Source organism: Mycteria americana, chromosome Z (assembly GCF_035582795.1).
Source record: "Mycteria americana isolate JAX WOST 10 ecotype Jacksonville Zoo and Gardens chromosome Z, USCA_MyAme_1.0, whole genome shotgun sequence".
Taxonomy (NCBI): Eukaryota; Metazoa; Chordata; class Aves; order Ciconiiformes; family Ciconiidae; genus Mycteria; species Mycteria americana.
The window spans coordinates 19756150-19777969 of record NC_134396.1 but is presented as its reverse complement, the minus strand read 5'-3'; the positions used below and the strand labels follow the sequence as shown (position 1 = coordinate 19777969).

General features: G+C 37.8%; 1 protein-coding gene across 2 annotated transcripts in view; it reads left to right on the top strand.

The window, feature by feature from the left end:
* The window catches only part of SV2C (synaptic vesicle glycoprotein 2C), an 82595-nt gene that overhangs the window by 33850 nt on the left and 26925 nt on the right, over window positions 1-21820 (top strand). For both annotated transcript variants that reach the window (XM_075526855.1, XM_075526854.1), the window contains exon 3: window positions 2266-2417. In XM_075526855.1, coding sequence (XP_075382970.1) covers window positions 2266-2417 — 152 coding nt within the window. The remainder of the gene's footprint in view (window positions 1-2265; window positions 2418-21820) is intronic.

Genomic DNA, 21820 nt, shown 5'->3' with positions numbered 1-21820 from the left:
CAGCCTAGGAGATTTAAGGGAGATTTCAAGAAGATTATATGTTGAGTCTTGAATTTCATAAGCATAAGGACTGTATTTGCCTGAAACAAACCCTTTATAGAGAATGTTTTCAAGCACTTTGCAATAGAAAAACTATTAAAGTGTTAAATGTGATTTATTATTAATTGTGCTATATAGCACAGATGGTTTCAGGCTATATTTACTACCATAGTGACTGCATTATAAAATAAAGAGAAGATTCAGTACTTTATGAAAAGACATATGAAATGAAAAAAAGTTATAAATTTAGAAGAACAGATTGGATAATAGAACAAGAAAATTACCAACTATATATTTACTTACCACTGTCTATACTTTTCTTAATGAGCAGCAACAATCAGAGAAAAAAGCACTTACCAAAAATTATACTCTTTAGGCACTTACCAAAAATTATACTCTTTAGGTAGGGTGTTATTGCATGAATGATACTGTCCTACACGCCATAAGCAATCTATTAATTTAGGTCTTCTTGAAAGTGGGCACCTGTAACTCCTCATCAGCACTTTCGAGCTTAGGCAGGAAAGAGGGAGACCTTGTTTCTAGTTCTGCTAGTGAATTTTCAACATTAGAAAAAGAACTCTAATTAGATGCATGAGTCCTGTATTTGGGCAATATTGTGGGAGTGCAATTCAAAGCTGTGCCTGAGCCCTGGAGGGTAAAAAATCATAGCTGTAATCCGATTATACTTTGGGAACTGGAGAGCCCCGAGTCCATAGCACCTCTAAGGTAGCAGGGCTTCCCCATCACAGCAAAATGAGCTGTAATTCCACACTTGGCCATGCCCTTTCCACTGTTCCTCACCCCATGGGGTGTTTCCAGGAGAACCTCCGAGGACAATGTCTCCCATTACCTGTAACAGGGCAGTTCACTAGTTAAGTCTTTTAGTGTTTTTACCCATGAGAAGAAATGAGATACAGCCCTTGTTAGCTGTACATCTAACAAGAATTCATGGAGGTATAAACCTTTGCAGAACTGGCAGGGAGTATAAGACCTAGCAGGCTTAACCATGGGAAATATTCATTATAAAGCTAAGAGTTGACCAGCAGTACTTCATGAAGAGCTCTCTAGAAGGAATTGACTAAACAGCAGGCCCCTAACCAAGTATAACAGCTCAATCCAGTATTTCATCGCTGTACCTGAAGACGTCTTAAAATAAACTGTATTGCTATGGCAGTGAATTTTCTTAGGAGTGAAATACCATTTCTGTATTCATGTTTTCCTTTTTAATATACTTTTTAATCTGTTTCAAGCTTCCTTCTTTTTGCTCCCAGTTTGGCAACTCCCAGATGACAGCATTAAATATGCATTTATCTTTAAAATTCAGTTAAAAATTCAAACCATGCAAGATAGTGCTTTAAAGTATGTAATCTGGTATGTGAGAATATCTCTTCAAGCTTCACAGGTATTTTCTTCAGCAGGAAAAATAAAATCCACAAGGACATGCCCTGTTATGGAACATTTGACAGCTTGCATTGGTAGTGAAGAGGTAAAGACAGTAAAAGATGATCCTGAAGCTGGTACTAAAAATTATACATAATTTGAGTTACTCTAATTTTTGTAAAACCAAGTTGAATTCTTTTTTTTTCTCCAACTAACCTTCAGACAGTGTTTATTTTTACCATGTAAAAAACTGAATATTATACAAATACATAGGCTTTTCATAAAAAACTGAAGTAAAAAATCAGCATGGGCTTAGCAAATCACATAGTGCAACTGAATAGAACATCTTTCTAAATATACGTGAAATAAAATGTATTAGTAACATAGTTGGCATTAAGTCACTTCTTGAATTACCTAAAGCATTGGAGGTAAGACTTAGAGAAATATCTATTATTCTTTGGGAAAATGACTAATATTTTCAGTTAAAAGCAATGTATTTTAACACTTGTTAGTAGACTGCCATGATTTCAGGATTTTCGTAGTGGCGAAAGTCAATGCTTTGTGCTGGTTTCTGTTACAGCAGCTGGCACATCGATAACCCCCTTGAATCACTGAATGCAATGAATTGTACACAGAGTTTTCAAGGAAATATTTGACAAAAATTGTGTCCAAACTGGTGAAAGCTTCTTCAAGAGTTCCCCAATACATAGTGCAATTTGAGAAAAAACACTCTTGCCAGAAAAGTTGCTTGTAGTTTGGGTTTTCAATGACTGCAGCTATGGGCTTGTTCAAACTTCAACTAGCTGTTGCTTTCTCACTTAATCCGTCATCTATATCTCCTTTTAGGATTGGTGGAGCTGTGCCGACAGTCTTCTCCTATTTTTCGGAAGTGCTTGCTCGGGAGAAACGAGGCGAACACCTGAGTTGGCTCTGTATGTTTTGGATGATTGGCGGCATCTATGCTTCTGCAATGGCTTGGGCAATAATTCCTCATTATGGTAAGAAAAACATCTCCTTGTGATTTGTAGCTCTTCTAGTATGAAAGGAAAGCTCTTGAACTGTAGTTTGAGGAGGGGACTTCATGTCTGTTCTCAAAATACTGATCCTGCTGTTAAGAAAAAATTGATTCCCTTTGGTGGAAATAATGAGAACAGGTTGTACCCTAAATAACAAACAATATATTAAAAGGCACAAAAATTAGCCAATACCCACGTATAGTCAGATTCTTTAAATCACTGAAAACCTGGACACATGAAAATATAATTGGTGTTATTGTTGAATCTGGAGAAAATAAGTGAAGTGGAGACTTGCATCAGAGAAAAATTTTAAATTGCTGGATGTCAAATTTGTGCTTTCTTTGTTTGTTTGTTTGATACAGAGATAAAATGTCAATTACAGATTCTTGAGATAGAAGAGTAATGACTATCTTAATGTTTGCAATGCTAGTTCTGAATATAAAGCTGTGCTGAATGTTTCATTCTTAGTAGATCTTTTCAGTGGTGTAGAAATAGAGAAACTGGACAGAGTGCACTTAAATGCTGTGGGGGTGAATGAGGGCAAATAAGACAGAAAGCTTGCGATGGCTGAAGTTATACGCACATACAGCATAAGCCACTTCGTGAAAGAGCTCTTTACTGCCTTGACATGGTTAAACATTATGTGGAGGTACAGCTTCAGTTCGTGGTCTCTTGGGTTTGCCTTTTAGAAGAGTTAAGTGCTCACGTGTCTCCAGGGTTGCTGAGACTGCTCAGGGGTTCTTAAAAATCAGCCTCTGCAAGCACTTCTCCCTGGCACTCCTCAAGACAAGTAAAGCAGCACTGTGAGTTAGCTGGCATCCAAAGCATTTTTCTTTAGCCAAGCAATGAGGTTTATTGCAGCTGGATTGTGAAAAGGAGGACAACTTCATAAGGTTTGCCCAAAGTGATTGGAACATTTAGCAAGCAGTAATGTCCAGAAATAAATTATAATCATGCAGACTAATCAAATATCTAGACTGTTGCATTAAAATTAATTTCGGAGTCCAGCGAACGTAACCTGAATCTATGTCTTCAACCTTGCCTTTTGGCTTTGAACTGCTGGAATCAAAGAGAGGAATTTTTGCTGACAAGGCACAATGTGGATAATTTATTTTTTTTCCAATTAGTAAATTGCTCTGGATGCCAAGTACTTTTTGCTTTCCTATGGATTTTTATTTTCTTTATCTTTCAGTAGAAAATGTAAACATTATGACAGACTGATTTATATAGGTCGTCTAATTTCATTGTAGGTATTATAAATAACTCAATAACCTTTACTGAGGTGCTTTTAAAATGTCACATGGCAGTATATCTCAATGAATAATAATACACTTCCTTATACCAAAGCAGTGTCACTAGAGGGAATAATTTTCTTCTTTCTTTAGCAGTGGAAGAATATCAGCAACAAAAAGGCATGCCACACTGATTTTTTTTTGTGTCCTTCTGCAAAAATTTTTATGAAATCACTTAAGACAAAAGAATGTTAAAACCAATTTTAAAAGACAGTATTGTTCAGATATAAATCACTTTCCTTGCAGTATATTAAGGAAATTTGTAACTGCCAAAAGGAGGGCTAAAAAGCAAGCTATAAACAACAGAAACAATCCTTTCTCACAGGAACAGAAATGGGTTTACACATCATTTTGGCAAAATTAAACAGAATGTATTTTTATGGGCTTTGATAAGGTCTTAAAATTGTCTTCACTTTAAATCAGACTTTTTTATTATGTTGTGACGTTTAAAACTTGTGTCTTAGTTCCTAGTACAAACATGGAATCACCCCAGCTCAGGACCAGGGTCAGACTGCTTCATTGTCACAATGCTGTGCTGAGCTCTCAGGCATTGCCAAGGGCTCCCAGGGCAAACCCTGCTCTGGCACTCGGGAGAGTGCAGTCCCACATGGCTGTACCCTCCTGGAAACACTCCAGGAAACCATGGAATTATTTTGCCAGAATTAAGGAAAGATACAGATTTTTATCCAAATCGCTTCCAGTCCTTCTCATCACTCACATCTCCACTGATCAGGAAGCAAAACATAATTATAAACAAAGCAGCCCACCCACTTCTAACATTCATTTATATAGTGCATAGGAATTTCTGAGCTCTCTGCTTCTCACATGAGGAGTAAACAGAGTTGATTTTTCCCAGCTGAACTCAGAAGTTACTCAACGGCAGTGAATGAATTTGCATCTGTTGAAAAGCAATAAACTGCCATTGAGCATAGTGGAATTATTCTTAAATGAATAGAAGAATACCAGGCCAACAGAGTAGAATCATTTCTTAGATTTTTTTTCCTCCCTCTTTTACAAATGTATTCCTTTCATTTGTACTGCCTCTTATATAAGCCACTTTAAAAAGTCCTAGACTCACAGCCGGTGTACATTATCTAGCCCAAGGCAGCCAATGAAGCTATACAAGTTTAACAGTTGAACATTTAGCTCTATCTTTCTGTGAGGAAACAAAGATTACATTCTCTATATGTAACAGTTTATCTCTGTTTCTGTTCAAGCAGCACAGGAGTGTCTGAAACCTGAGTAGCGCTCTGAAACACAAAATAAAGGGAAGCTAACAGTTGCCTTGGCATCAGCGTGTTGTTATGAGAGGGATCAGCGCGATGTAGTGCTGCAGTGACCACATACGGAAAGGCTAATATCATCTGGAAGACAAGCGTCTCTGTCTCAGGGCTTCTTGAAGTCTATAGCTGTTGGGTTTTGTCTAAAAATTGAAAATGGATGTAGACTTGTTCAGGGTCTCCAAAAGAAGAGTTCAGGTCATGGAGAAGGTATTAGAAGAAACATCTGCAGAGAAATGCTTCTAATTGCTGCCAATTAAGAAAGTCCCAGATTAGGCTGCTACAGAGAAATTGCTTTATGCACTACTTAGGTCAGGCTGGATAGGAATGATAATTACTGTTTTAAAAATCATTTTGCAAGTAAAACTTTAAATTTAGCATCACGTTTCAAGGTTCAAAGACTGTCAAATATATGAAATGTGTATTACAATATTCTTTAAAATGTTAATTTTTCAAATAAGGAAGAATCTTAAGAGTGAGAAATTACATTTCAGTTTAAAATCCAGATAGTGATATATTAACATTTTGTTAAACCAAGTTTATGTGTTAGCCTGAGGACAGGAATAAAAAAGAATTATGCAAGTTGTTCTAGCCATTTTACCCCTTTAAACAAAAAAAAACAAAAACAAAACCAAAAGCAAGTTATAAAATTATCAGTTCTACAAACACAAATATGTTGCCTGCCACACACATATGTATTTTAAAAATCAGTCTCTATTTTTATTGTGCCATATATCCAAACTAAAAATCAGGGGAAGCTGGTTAAGGATTTCAATGTATTTAACCTATCAGTTTTGGTATTCCATGTGGTTTTACGTTTTGCATGTATGATGTATACATGCCTTTTCTGGCTTCATAAACTACAGAAAAACCTTTCGGAATTTGAAATATTCCCTAAAGTATTTTGCTTAGTGACAAACAAATATTGACCTCATTGATTTCTAAATCTTCTTCCTGAACAAGAAGGGGAATACATGGCTGAAAAGATACTGGATCGCAAGGCAGAGAACTGGAAGTGATGGGGAGTATGACCAGGATGATGCAGGTGTCCAGGCTGCTACAGCATAAGCTGCACTTGAAATCTGAAGCTTTCCGCACACTCTAGCCCCCCACTTCTGGTCTTCACCAGGGGAGAGAGGACACAACCATGTCAAACAGCTTTAGTGAACAAATCTCCACGGTATGATCAGAGGCAGAGACATTACTTCCATACATATCCATCAAATTCCAATTAAATTAGGCTAGATTATTGACTAAAAGACTACAAAATTAATAATAGAGAATCAAGGAAATAGGAAATATACTACTTTCTAACACACTCAATGCAAAAAGCAGATTTAAGTCTTTAGTCCAAACATTCTATTCAGACGAGTGTGATCACATTGCAATAACAGATCTTCATCTAAACTATTCATTTTTCATCAGTAGAGTCTTTTTTCCACTTAATTGAGGACCAACTACTTGTGTTCATAGAGAGGTATTTAGCACCATTCAGGGAACACAAACTTGGAGGAGAAAGAAGTGGAATAAGAAATCTAAGGAAAAAGCATTCAGTTTCAGACTAGAAGATTTCTTGCCTAGCTGTAATGTGTCTCTCTAGGTGTAAGTAGGAAAGTGTTCACTTGCTCGCTATTTAAGCAGATTTGTCCATTGCATCTGCAAACAACTGCTATTTTGTCCTGTGACTGAAAGAGGACAAGTTACAAATTATATTTCTACTCTAGTCACTAGAATTTTACTAAATTAAAGAAAGCAATTTTTTTCTGAATATTTTTTTTTTTTTTAAGAGAATAACTTTTTTACGGTAACACAGAACTTAAAAATGCAGACATAGAAGTGTCCAAACGATGGACTCACACCTGACTTGCAAAACATTGTATTTAAAAGATTAATGGTAATTTCTATTTTTAAAATGTTTAATTATGTCTCCTACTGGAAATTTCATATTCTTTTCCTGGTTTGTAAAATATGTTTTAAATATGTTAAATATTTAAATATGTATTAAATATGTTTTAAATTTTGTAAAATATGATCTCTGAAGATCTTCACCTTTTACTTTTCTCATGCCAATATCCTTAAATGAGTTTAAATGGCAGAAACTGGCATTTAGTTTAGATAGGAAAGAAGTTTTAAATACAGATGTAGTAAAGTACTGACATGAACTGCTAAATGCAGTTACAGAATTTCCATCACTAGAGGTTTTTAAGGGCACATCAAACCACAGCCTGTCCTCAATGGTTCAGGAGCATGCTAAATTCACCAAAGCTGCTACTGGAGACCTGTTGCCTGTTCTTAATTCTACTTTCTGTAAGTAGGCAAATCTTTTCATAGGCATAGGAGTCCATAAATGGCTTGTGTTTCTAATGGAGTGTAATTGTGATTAGAGTGGAGCAATCTGTTTTTCTTTGAATAAGTGGCTTGCAGAGTGGCCTGAAAACATTTCTCAGTTTGTAGCAGAAGATTGTTGAGGTGAAGCAGATCAATTCACCTGAAGAAGTTAACTTTACTGGCAATCAAAAAGATCTTTTTATCACCTTTTTGGTAGGTGGCTCAACAGTAGTTTCTGTAGTATTTTCTATTGTCATGTTTGCTTTGTTCTTGTGTCATCCAGTTGGAGATAAAAAAGATAAACATATCTTCAAAGCTGCAATAAACTCCTCTTCTGTATGAAACCGTCATGAATTATACTGTAGTAAAATAGGCAAGGAGGTAAGCAGAGCTGCATGCAGCAGCTCTGCAGATGAGGAGATGGAGAGCTACTGGCTCACTGTGCAACTCGGAGCATGTACACCACCAGGCAGTGTTAATGGAGGTGTTAATCTCTCAGCCTGTGGTGGACTGTCGTGCTTTAACCCCAGCTGGCAACCGAGCCCCACCCAGCCACTCACTCACTCCCCCCTGGTGGGATGGGGGAGAGAATCAGAAGGGTAAAAGTGAGAAAACTCGTGGGCTGAGATAAAGACGATTTAATAGGGAAAGCAAAAGCTGCGCACTAGCAAAGCAAAACAAGGAATTCATTCGCTCCTTCCCATGGGCAGGCAGGTGTTCAGCCATCTCCAGGAAAGCAGGGCTCCAGCACATGTAACAGTTACTCGGGAAGACAAATGCCATCACGCTGAACGCCCCCCTTTCCTTCTTCTTCCCCAGCTATATACTGAGCATGATGTTGTATGGTATGGGATAGCCCTTTGGGCAGCTGGGGTCAGCTGTCCCAGCCGTGTCCCCTCCCCACTCCTTGTGCACCCCCAGCCTCCTCGCTGGTGGGGTGGGGTGAGGAGCAGAAAAGGCCTTGACTCTGTGTAAGCACTGCTCAGCAGGAACTAAAACATCCCTGTGTTCTCAACACTGTTTCCAGCACAAATCCAAAACATAGCCCCATACTAGCTACTAGGAAGAAGATTAACTCTATCCCAGCCTAAAGCAGCACGCAGGCTAAACTGAGAACATAATGGACTAAAACTGTTCAGTGGCAATTTAGTTAGAATAAATTTAACTCCCTTGCTCTATCTTTTTTTGTTGGGCTAAAGAGTTTCTCAGTGGCACACAGCAGCAGCAGTATTGGGATAAAAAATCCTATGCCAATGCTACGTATTATCAGTGGGGTTATAGGGCATGGCAAGTACTATTAGCAATAAAAGCAGAAGGATCTTAGAAGCCATCCATCTTCCAGCACTTCTGATGAGCAGAACTGGATCCTTCTCAGTGGTGGGAGCTGCAAGTGTGGGCGTACAGAGAGTTCAGTGTAGCCTGCTGGTCTCCTCCCATTACAAGAAGACAAGAGTTTATTGCATTACCAAAGTGGAGTCAAAAGGTTGCACTCTTCTGTGGTGATGATTATTCCAATATGAATGCTGTGAAACAATTGTTCCCCAGTACATTAATGTTACATGGTATATGGTTTAGACAACACAAGGAAGAAGTAGAGTTTTTTCTGTTTGTCAGCATTTATTTTTGTAGAAATTAAAAGGTTAATGAATGACTTCATTACTAAGATGAAGGACTAGAAACCAGATTTTTTGCCAGTAGCTTGGATAGGCTACATTTTTTTCAACAGTAAGCCATGAACCTGGGTATCTCAAGGTCTGGGTCAGGATTGTACCTGGACGAGTATAGAAAATTCTTGACTACTTCAAAAAATTAGGGTCTTTAGCTCATTATTACTCGTGTGTAGAAAAAAACACTATTTATTACTTTGTTGAGATTGCACAGATTAATATCTGTAAAGCATCTTTAGACACAATTTGTCTGCTCAAATCTCTAAGGTTCAAAGTGTCAAAGTCGACCGAGATGCTGTAAATAAGTGGCTGTTACTTTTACAGATATCACTGCATTTCAAATGTTTCTTGTAGCGCTTCTAAATTCTGAAATGTATGTTAGAGGTCGGTCTGAGCACCAGAGGAACAGCTTGATTCCACTTGTGGCTATTTCATCAGCTGCTCCCAGCATTTCCTCAGCAGTGAGGTGCCCAGCAGCTTATAGATGTATTATAAATCATGGTTTCATCTTAGGGAAAGGATCACCAAGTTCCTTCTTCCACCCTTCCTTTACTGTAGTCCCCAGAGGGGAATTTGGCTATCTGTGATGCAGTGCACCCATCCAATCAAAAGACCGGGATGTGCTTACATGATTTATAATAAAAAGAGCCACACTTGACTGATTTCATATTGCTGCATCACTGCAGTGCCTGTGCCCAAAACAACCAGGGAAAGAAACTATATTCAGTAGTCATATCTAAAGAGATGAATTACTGCAGTTCCTCGTACATCAACGCCTGATTAACTTGAGTTGGAAATAGGAAAAACAGTTATGTGATGGCTGTTTGGTTTCCTTGTTCGAAGTTGGAACATGCTGAAATAGGATGCCATCAATGATTTAGACATGCATGAGGCGCATCAGTGATGTCTTCTTTAATCTTGCAGAAGGCAAACTGGAGAAAAGCATGATTAGCTGCAAAGGGAGAAGGAATAAACTGCTTACTGATGTTAAGACAAAAAGTAATGAGCTGAAATTTCTGTCAAGGAGAGATAGTATAGGTAATGAAAAAGACTTTTTATTGGTGTGTTAGTTAAACATCTGAATAAAACTGCTATGAAAGTAGTGAAATCTCCATCACTAAGTCTTTAGGAAAGTATTAGATGAACATATTTTGAGAATATTGTAGGGGCCATCATTGAGTCTGATTGGGAGCAAGTGGATGCGCTGGATGCCCCCTCAAGGTCCCATCCACCCCTGTTCTCAGGGAACTGTTAAACAGGTACTGTTGCTCCAGAGAGTGCTGGGGTAGGCCAGAAAAGAGCAAATGACGAAAACAAAGCCAAAAGGAGGAGAGATCTTCAGAAATTAGAAAAAAGGAAAAAAAAAAAACAAACAAAGAAAACCAACCAGTACTGGACATTCCCAGCACATGTAGGAAAATGCCTGTCTTTCAAACTATTCTAGCTAGTAGCTCCAAAAGGAAGACAGAACGTTTCTCTGCTGAATAACCCTGCACTGGTAGAAAGATAAATGAAAAAGTCTATTCTTCTCCAATCTTGAAAATTCTGGACTCTCAATTTAAAATATATTATTTTTCTTATTTTTCTCAAATCTTTCCCTAGTAGTCTGCCTTTTCATGGTGGTTCAGAACAAATCCAAGCTGTGACAGCAGCTGTTTTGGAAAAAGCTGAGCCTAAGGCTCCATTTTCTATTACACAGTTATGTTCTGTTACACAGAAGTTCAAAGCTTCTGTTCTCTGCAGAAGATCTCTGAATTTTGTTAGTTGTCCAGAACAAAGAGAGGTACCAAAGAAGATGGCTTGGGGAAGAGCTGCATGTGTCTTTTCTCAGTTGTAAAAAGCCCATGAATGCACTAATAAACCTGCAGAATTTTAAATCAATATTTTTTTTTTTTAAACTTGGAGGAAACATTTGATCCAAATTTTAAAACCAAGAGTGGCTCTTCAATTCTGCCTTCTCCACACAATTACCTTTCTGATACATCTTCTGTTTTCAGAATCCATCAATCTATGGATACCTTAACCAAAGAAAAATACTGTTTGAGATTTAAAAGAAGTTGGAGCTTTGTTAAGGTTGAATCTGCATTTGCTATGAGACTGTGTCATGTTGAACAAATGGAATAGATCAGACATAAAGGCATCTACCACATAATGCAACATCTGTTGATCTGTTTTGCATTCCACTAAGAGGCAAAATGATCCCCAATGTGCTGTGCTTCCCCCCATACTTAGTGCACTTCCATTAATCTGGTATTCTGCAGGCTGAAGCTGTATCTATACTTTTTAAATCCAAGTTAATTAAAGTGGGTACGAGGCAGTTTTAATGTTAACTGGAGTTATCAACTCCTACTCATGAATTGCTCTTCATTTGAAATAATCCTATGAAATTAGATTATATTGAATGTGTATACTTTAAAAAAATCTTCATCTTTAGGAACAACAAGAATGACAGAACACAGCAGAATTTAGAACAGCTGCTTATGCAAATCCAGCTAGGAAAGCAAAACAAATCACTTTGTTTATCAGTTTGCGATTTTCTGTGCCCTAATGCAGGGTTTGATATGGTCATTTAAATGTTTATATTTGCAAGTGTTAGGAGCTTAAGTAGCTTTTAGCACATCTACTTAATGAGCACTAAAGATGCTCATTAGTGAGCTTCAAATATAACCTTCTCCTGGGCTCTTTAGATTGAGTGTGAAAGAGAAGATTTGTTTATTGAGAGGTTCAGTAAAAAACTAGCAAGTTGTTTTGTGAGCACAGAAGTTAGGCCCACTTTCCTAGGGGTTTCTGTCAATGTCCCTGTGATCCTGGCTAACCCCTTTCTCTCTGGTCTTTCCCTGTATCGCTTACAAGGCACCACAGCAGTACTTTAAGTTTCTCCTTGCTTTTCCCAGATCCCTCTCTGCTATAGTCTCTACAGCTGCCCTTTCTTGTCCCCAGCACAGTGCAATGGAAAACACTCAGCTTCCCACACCCTCACCGTGCTCCCTGCTGCATTACAGCCCTGCCCTGGTCTAGCTGCTCTCAGGGAGGAGGCAGCACATTTTGGCTTGGGTCGGACCGCTGCCAGAGCCAAGGGATGGCATGGCCATGGCACGATCCCAGCCCCCAGGCTGGCTGCAGCATCCCTGAGGGACCACTGACTTCTCCTGCCTTTTCCTCCGTCCTCTGATGGGGTCTCTGCCTTCTGCCTGGGCAGTGTATTCCACAATGCTTTGGGGAATGTGATTATCTTTGAGACCATTTCTTTCAGTCAGATTTGACTGAATGGCTTTAAACAATGCTGGTGGAGGAACTGACAGACAGGTGAACAGACTGTTGCCATAAACATCACTGTCTAATGCCATAAACACAATTTTCCACAGAAACTATAGTAATAGTCAATCATTCTTACAGCAATAAAACAATGGCAACTCCTCAGCCTTAGTTTTAAGAAAACTCAGTTTCACACAATGAGTATAAATTAAGAAAAATCACATCCAAGTTAATGAAGCTGCCTTAGAATTCTGGCCAGTGGCCATCAGAAATGTCTGCAGTGTCAGGCATAACCATTGCTTTTCACTTCCAGAAACAAATAAGATGCCAATCTGATGATATTACTTCTTTGTTCAAATTTTTAATGCTAAAAAGACAAAAAAGCTTTTGGTTTTGTGATCGGTCTATAACAGATGAAAAATTCAGGTGATTTGTACAGATGGGCAAAAGAAGAGGTTACTGGTCTTACTCTGTGATCATACAGATACATAAATATATTCATTTTCTCTTGAACACAGTATGACAGTACAAATTTGTCGACCATACTTCCATATTGTCTGACTTATAAAACTGTATGCTCTGAAGGAGTTAGTGATTGTCTTTTTAGTAACAGTTTCTTTTCACTTCAGTAATATATTCTGTCTGTGTATTGGATATACAACTGGAATATTATTTTTCAATTTGCAGTGCAGTTGCCTTTAAAATAGGATTAACACAATCAATTGCACAATGGCATTGGATTTCTTTTTCAGGAAGTTTGTTTATACTTTTCCTCAAAGAAAAATATTAAATGTTACTTTTGAAAATCATGCCTACTTCAGTGAAAGTAATTCCATCAAGGTATATTTGATTATCCATACATATCTGAATATCTGAATACAGCATCTGACCATATTCTTCTGCTCATATTTATAAGGGAGGGACCTGTTACAAATATATGTGAAAAAACTGTTCTACTTCCCCTATAGCGTTTGTGTGCTTAATATTCCCAACACAGCTGTATTTTTACAGTTTCCAAAGATGCAAGTAGAAAACAGTATAAAATGAGGAAAGAGGAACAGCAAGATTTGGTAGTAAAGGCTCTGGGCTGAGGCTTCAGTTCCTGATCTCCTCAGCTTTGGTGCTGGCTGAGGTGAGGAGATGCTGCTTTCTACCACTCTCTGTTCCTCCCTGGCTGTTTGAGTCTGTATTATCTTGTTTCCTTTCTAGTATTGGGGCTATTTGTTTTGGGGCATTGAAAGTTTTGGCTGCCCTCTTAATTGTTTCCTGAAGGCAGCATTGCCGTGTAATAAAAAAGTGAGGAATCACAGCTAAAGAGATCAAGGTAAGGCTTTTAGATTGTTTCATTTTCCCACAGGAACCTTATGTATTTAAAACTGATATAAGCATCTGATCACTTCTATCTGGATATCCTAGACTCTGTAAGGAAGTAATGAAGCTTTATAAAAGGAAAAATATAATTCACTGTTTATTTAATATATTGTGTTTTCCTTGTTCCCTTTGATAATTACATTTCAAACGCTGCGACTGCTTCTCCGTAGGCAAAATCCACTTCCCCCCACTGCCACCACTTGGATAGCTATGACAGATTATAACTGAGAATCATTAGTACTTGATTTGTGATTGCAAGTAATATTTGTGTTGCAATTGTTTGACCAAAGTTTGAATTCAGGACTTCTGACCCATGGTTCACAATATGTACAGAAAAGCTCCACATATTCAACTGACCAGTTTTGTTTAACTGACTGCTGTTAGATTAGAAGACAATTTTTAGAATGCACATCTGGTCTAATTATTAGATCACATAAACTGTCTGTTTAGTCTATCTGTCTCTCTCTTAGTGATAGGATATTTTTCTTTTGTTTAAAATAAAAAATAATGTAATAAGAGGTAAACTAAATAGCAAAAAAGGAAATGAGACTTAAATCACAGCACTGAAATGCTCATTAAAAAAATATTTTTCTTGCAACAATTTTCAAACAAATAAAATATAATAACGTTAAATTTTGAAAGAATTTCTTGAATTGCGTAGATATTCTGTTGTTACACTGCAGCAGCATGTAAAAGGTAAAATGCAGATCACTGGTAAAAAACACGTCCTCTGTATTCTTCAGAAAATGTTCTAGCATTTCAGTGATTGTCTCGTTTGTAAAAGTTAAGCTAGACAAATAGGCCCCATTTTCTTTTCATAAACTGCAGTGTTTTATTGTGCCTTTTTCTGATTGTCTTTTTTGATTAATTGCTTCTCTTTTATTCTTCACTGTGAGCCCATCATTTAAATATCCTTAGCCCAGATGCACATAAATCACTGGAAGTCCTGGACCAGGACAAGAACACTTACATTTTCAATTAGCTTCCACATTTAACAGCTGCTGTTAGTGGTGTCTACAACAACTTGTCACAACAAATACAATGCAATTTGTGAGCTCAGAGCTATGGGTAGGCCATGGAGGGCACCACACAAAAATGCGTAGAGATCTTTGTGTCTGTGTTTTGCATATTGGTAGGACAACAATATAATCAGATTTTGTTGCAGACAAGTGTTTTCTTTCAGACGTGGTTCATAATGACTACTGCACAGGGCATTTGGCAATTTTACATTGTCTACTCATAAAAGTGGATTTTGGCTGCTGTTGACGATTTACTCTTAGTGTACTCCTTAGCACTGTCCAAACAGATGTTTCGAACTTCTTACGCAAACCATTTTTCAATTCTTAATTAGGTGTAGTAAAATAAAGTAGTGGAAACCACTAAGTACATGTAGGACAACAGAGGTAGAAATCTTAAGAAGAAATCAAAAGTAAAGTCCTACAAACAAAATTTGAAGCACATTTTAGCGACATTTGATTGCACAGTCTCAATGTCGACACTGACCATGATATTTTTAAGCTCTTGACAGTAGCACTTTTTAATATGTGCTCTCCCCCACTTTTTTTGACATTAGTTGTATCTGCTTGATCCGTCCTCTCTGGAAAGTATGACATGGGCTTTTCTTCTTAGACTGATGAGCCTGTAAGTTATGATGATGTCAGAGTCATGGCCAGCAGATTTTACCTCTTTGTTTTGCAGATTGTGAAGTGCCTTCACTGAACAGCTGCACAGAGCCAGACTCAAGCAAGGACTCTGCAGAACTGCATGAGTACATAAATCTCTGGGGCCACTGACTCAGTCAGCCAAACAGTCAGATCAATTATGTGCCACAGTGCTTGTAATGAGATTTTTGATGGTATCAGCTAAATATTAACCCTTGGTGGCCTATTCTGGGTTGTTTTTTTTATATGTGAGTATTTAGAACATTGCCTTTCCAGTTCTTCAGTCTCCATTCTGCTTTGGACTATAATGTAAACTCAATGTAATTATTGAATAGATCTTGCTCATATTGGAAAAACACATTTTAATTTTTATGCTTACTTTTTATCTGGTTGTTAAGCTAAGAAAATTCTTAGACCATCCTTTGATTCCGTTTTCTTTCCAGATGCTGCCAGCTACTGCTGTGGTTTTCAATAGTGGGGATTTCATAAAATGCTTCTAGGCTATATGCCCATAAAAATCATTAAGACAAATAAATCTTTCATCCATAGACCTTAGTTAGCCATGTAGGACCCTACACATCCATTTCAAAAATGTCTAGTGGTCACTAAATTCAGAAAGGTCGCAAGCCACTGACCCATTGCATCCCAGCACTACTTTTGATTTTTTTTCTGACTCCACAGTATTACAAAGGCATTGGGAAGATTGCAAATGTATGTATAAAAGAATCTTACATCCAAGCACTTATAGCAAGTGTTGGTTTCCACAGGACTGAGGAGGGTGCCATATGAGTCCTAATATCTCTCCTTACAAGTAGATGTCGATCTATATCAGATCTTTAACTGAAAGGAGAAAATTTTCCAAATCCAATTTAGGTGCCGAAATGTGACAAAAGCAGCCATTTATAGGGAAATTAAACATTTGAGCTTTTGATTACAAATCACAACTCTTTTCAAGTTTTGCATCTGAACCCTGGACAAATTTGACCTGTGTCCATCTACATTAATTTCCAGTAGTCTTGGGGCATTTTTCTCTGAATAAAGGTCATGAGTGCACATAGGGGAAGTGCAGAACATTCTGGCCTGGAATATGCATATTTACTTACTTAAGAATTTCAATTGCAATATGGTGTTTCTCATTTTAAATTTCAGAAATACACCAATTAACGTAAGTTTTAAGAGAGTTTTTGCAATGATTTGTATTTTATAAAGTATGAGGTAGAGAGGAAGAAAGCTGTTTTGAAGATACACAAGTAGAATGTTTTAGAAACACTGATTTAAGACTTAAGCAGAAAATTACAGATTTGCCCTGGAAAATTTTCAGAATCTTTGCTCATTATCCAGGGACTGTAATCAGTGAGGATATACCTACTTCCCAAGGAGTATAACAATACTTGCATTCAGAATGAAGCCATGTAGAAGTTATTCAGGCTTCATTCGTGGTAATAGGTGTCTGAAGTCAGGCAAAATTACTCAGGACAGAGATGAAACTCTTAATGGTGACCAAAATCAAGAGTTGCAATTCTGTGTTGAAGTGCTTTGAGATTTGATAGGTTTCCAGCCCTATAGGATAGTTGCATTGTGTTTGTATTCAGAATTGCTAAGGTGCAAAGTAGGTGGTGGTGGCCAGGTGGAGACATTTACATCAGCATGACATCTTAGCAAAGTGCATGTCTGTTATTTCTCCCTATTTTGAGAATGGAAAATTCTAAGTGGCCAAAGTTAAACGAACAGAAGTAGAGGACTGCAGGGTTGTCTCCACTCCTCAGCAGTGACATCCTTTGTTCCTTTCCTGTAAATGGAACGCTTTGGTCTTAGCCCTTATTTTCATGCAATATCATATCAAAATAGTTTAACAAATAGTTTAAATCAGGGTATCGATCTAAGAAAGGCTCACAAAGCTCTGTGTGATGATCCCACGTCAGCTGAGCACCTCCTCAGAACCAAGCAGGTATTGGAGAACAACCCTAACTCTCTTAGGAATGAGGTGCAGGTATATCAAGAAACCATGTAGAGGGTTTTGTACAAATTTGATGTTTATCCTTTCCCTCTTCCCTTATGGGGTGATGGCTCTGCATTTCATGTCAATGTCTTTCTCCATGGATTTGGACAATACTATCTTCTCCCAAACTCTGTATATTTTGGCTCTGATTTTTCTCTTATTTTCCTGCCTCTTCAGTGTTACTGGGATCTTCCAGCACTGAGTTAAGACTTAGCCTATGTAAGTATTACTGTTCCTGTTCTATAGATAGATATGCAGCATATAAATACACAGAAAAGCACAATAAAACACTGCAGATTGCCAATAACTTGCCAGGTAATTGGATGACGTTAGGGAGACTGTGGCTTGGAGACTAACTAAAGTGAATAAACAAACATGTATACCTCTGTGTAAGATAAATAACTTAAGAGAGAGAGGGATCTTCATCTCCTGTCAGCTGGTTTGCTGTCAGCTGACTCCTACAGTTTTTGTTCAAACCAGGATGTTCCCTGCAAAGTACACTTACCCGAGATCTTTTTTTTGTTTTTCTTTTTAACATGTTTTTTGTTTCTTCTGGTAATCATTGAAACTTATTTGTGTCAGAGCTGCTTTACATGAGTAAAAAGGTTATTTGTCCAGCTCTGTGAAGTGTACAGGAATCCTCTTGTTATCATACCTTTCTCAGTCATATAGTAAGTGCAGAAGAGGCAAAACCAATTCTAAAAATGCCATAAGCTGCCGCTTGTGAAAGCTCTTCTACTCTTTTGCTGCTGTTTGTTATAACTATTGTGTCTTTGGAATAGTCCACTGAAGGGGAGAATGTGAGGCGAATATGTAGAAAATTTATAATGGTCAATTTAGTTTGCAAGTCCTTTCTCTCTGGTTCTGTATAACTTCCCTTCTGCCCCATAAGACTTCATAAAATGTGAATGCTAATGAGTGATTTGGCCTTATTCATATCTCTGTTTTATTTAGTTGGCCCAATATCCTTCCCAGTAAAAAAGATCGAAGTGCAAGAATAGCTTCCTTTGCTGAAGTCAAGATACAGACATGCCATTCCCATTATACTCAGTACTGACAATAGCCTACTTCAAGTCCCTACATGTATTCATGTTATCTAGCTAGGAAGGCAAGTGAAATCCTGATTTCCTACTTATAAATAGACCAAATTAAACATCCTTTGCCATCTCTAGAATCTGCCAAGTTTAGACAGCTGACATGAGCAGGCTTTTGGGTACCTGCAGTTCTCTTATTAGGAATTGCTGCTTTAATTCTCTTATATGATTACACCTGTTCATCTCTTCTGCCATTTCAGAGATTAACTTCTTGCCTGTATTGGCTACTGTGAGTCACAGCATCTTGATACAGCCATATTTTAGGGCCAAATGAAAGTCAGATCTCAGACATACCATTGCAATCCACGCATGCAATGACTTACAAGCTTCCCTTGTCTTTTTTTTTCCCCAGCATTGCTAGGTATTCTGATTTGAAACTATTTTTGATGTTTTTTCTATCAGGGCTGTCACAGATACATTAACATTTGCATAGCAAGGAAACAAACCTAACAGCTCTATATTCTGCGCAGAGTATGTATAAGGTTAAGTGAAAGGCTGACAGATCATTACTAGACCTTGAATTTTGGGCACGTATCATACCATATCATTGTCTGAAGTATGGGGATATACAAACTTCCTCCTCAATGAAAAGTAAAATTGGGCAGGACTACAGCAGGTATTAGAAACATTTAAAAAGTGAATTATTGATGTCATTTTTCAGAGGTACTGCAGCTGGAGACCTCACCCGGACTACAGTGTTGTGTACTGGATAGAGAAATTGTGTCTGATGTTATTAGAGTGCAAATTATTTTCTATGGGAGGTCAGCCCTGCTTGCAACTGTCCTGGGCCTTGTCTGAATGGCAGATAATGTTACCAGAGTGATTGGAGACCTGATAATCTCAGGTCTTCAGAATAAGATCATGGCCAGCACAGGGAAGTGATGAGTGTCAGTGGCTGACAACCCCCTCCTCTGTGGGAGAGGAAATGTGTCTTTAGAAAAAGCCTTGTTCCTTTTAATCATAGTTTTAAGTGTCAGCAGACCAAGTCTGAGTTTAGTGTATTTGTAAAATATATCTGTTTAACAGTATTACTTTCTTCTTTCATTGAACTGTTTATCCTCACGGCTCCCAGGGACCAATAGTATCAGCTAGAGAGCCAGGCAGATGCGGACAAGAGTTAGAAAGCCTTCTACAGGCACTTTTGTTACGGTACCTCGATCATGGCCTGACACACTCCAGCTATTTTATTTCCAGATTCCTTCTGCAGAAATTACCAGCAGCTGACCTGCTGAGCCAGTGGGTTCGTAGAATATCTAATGGTCTATATGGGCTAAAAATAACACTGCCTTTCCCATGTGATATTAATAATCTAATCACAGGGAAGACAAGCATTCTACTTTGTGTTACTGGAATTTCACGTTAATACAATTACAGAATAACTCTGTAAACATTATTTCCGCATTTGTTAGAAATCATGTACTTCATTCAGTCTTGTAAAAATGTCTAACTGAGCTTCCTCAGCTATATAACTTACCTGAACTATTTTTTTTCAGTTTCAGTGATGTTTTACCGTTATTCTAATCAGCACCACTGAAATATATGGGCTCAAATTCTAGATGTCACTCACAGTTAAACTTGGCAATGCCAGGGCAGACTAAATATAAGTACAATAATAATGTATTTCAGTTCTTCTAGCTGCAAAGTATTTCCAGTCCTCCTTATAATTTTGATTTAGCTTAGATTTAGGAAATACTCAACAAAACAGTAACATTTAATAGTAGACGTCTTTCTGCAGAAATTTTTTAAACTTGTTTGTATTACGTGCCGTAACAGTGACACCACGTGGTAATTTAGAGTAATCACACATCTTACTGGAAATTTTTCAAACGTAAAACATTAAAAATAGATGCTAGAAAGCTGAGTTCTGACCAAAGATTGTGTGTTAAAACAAAAATAAGAAAAGTTATAAAATCGTATAAAGGATTATTCAGAACAATATATCTAGTCTATAAATTCCTGTAAATTCCTTGGCTATCTTTCTCCTCTGCCCCTAATTTTAGGGATATTCTTGCATCTACTCCCTCCTTTGATCTACCAAAAGACAGAATTTTATGCAAACTTGGCTTTTGACAATTTCTGAGACTGCCATTAATCTGGTTCCTCTGATTCCTACTGAATGACTAACAAAAATTGTTATCAAGAATGCTCAGTCTTTAGCGAACCGTGCCATAAAAGTCCCTATATTTGGTTAGGCTTTCTTTGCCCACATTAGTCTCTTAGAAAGGTGCTTCACAACTTTATTCCTCTGGTTTATTTAGAAACCTTCCCCTTGCCAGCCAGTATTTATACAGAGCCTGTAGGCATCCATATTTTTCATTGCCCACATTGCACTTTAGTGTAACCCTTATGGATTTCTAGAGAGCTATTGTGTTCCCCTTCAGCCCTCATTTTGGGAAGTTAAGCAAATCATCCCCATTAGTCTGCTCTCTAGTAACCTACCCACTGTAAATGATGATCCTTGTCCTTGAAGTGTCCCACTGCTTATCAGGTAATATACATTTATAAAATTCAGTACAGTATGGACAGGTTTATCTCTATATTTATTCAGAAAGTCTATGGCAGAAATGCTCTTTGCCCTTCTTTGGAGCAAGAACTTGTTTATACTGTCCTTTTAATTTATTAATATTATGGAGCAGATGAAATGCTGTGTTGGGAGGGAAGATTTTGTTGACATTGAATTCAACATATAAATTGGTGATTAGGTATATATTAGCATCCTGTACATTTTGGTTTTGCTCTGCTGTGTGCTATTGTGTCTCTGTAATCAGTAATTGCCACTGTAATCAGAATTGCCGTGTTCGTGATTCACTTGGCCTTTTCTAGCAGTCAGTGAAGTGAGAGGGTGGTATTCAGCACAAAGGTGGCTGCAGCAGCTTCAGATTCAGTCATTGCAGGTTTTACGTTGCTCTACAGCACATCATTCCCAAGAGGCATTTGGGCCAGGTGTTTTAACAATTCATAAAACATTGGGACTTGCCACTGTTTTCAAGATAAATGACTCTTGAATACAGCATAGCCAGGCAGCAAGCGTGAAGTTTAGCTCTAGGCTGCTGTGCAGTGCTCTGAACGCAACCGTGTAGAGCTGCTCTGTCTTTGCTATTGTGTCATAAATCAGGGAAGGGAGAAGCAAATTGAGTTACAGCCAAGAACACACTTCCATTTGGTTTCAAGACTTAAGTACAATAAGCATGAAAGCCACTTCGTGAGCCAAATTCAGAGCTACTCTAATGACTCCATTTTCTAGATTAGCTCATGACCTAGGAAAATGGGATGTGTTAAAAGTAAGAATAAATCTAAACTTGCCCTGCATTTAAAATATAGTTTTTTGCTGATCTAGTGCTGGTGCTGGAATAGGCAGGAGAGCAGCCTCAAGAAAGCTGTGTTGCAGCTGGCTTTTTTTCTACCAATTGCTTCTTATAATCCTGACATTCGCTATTA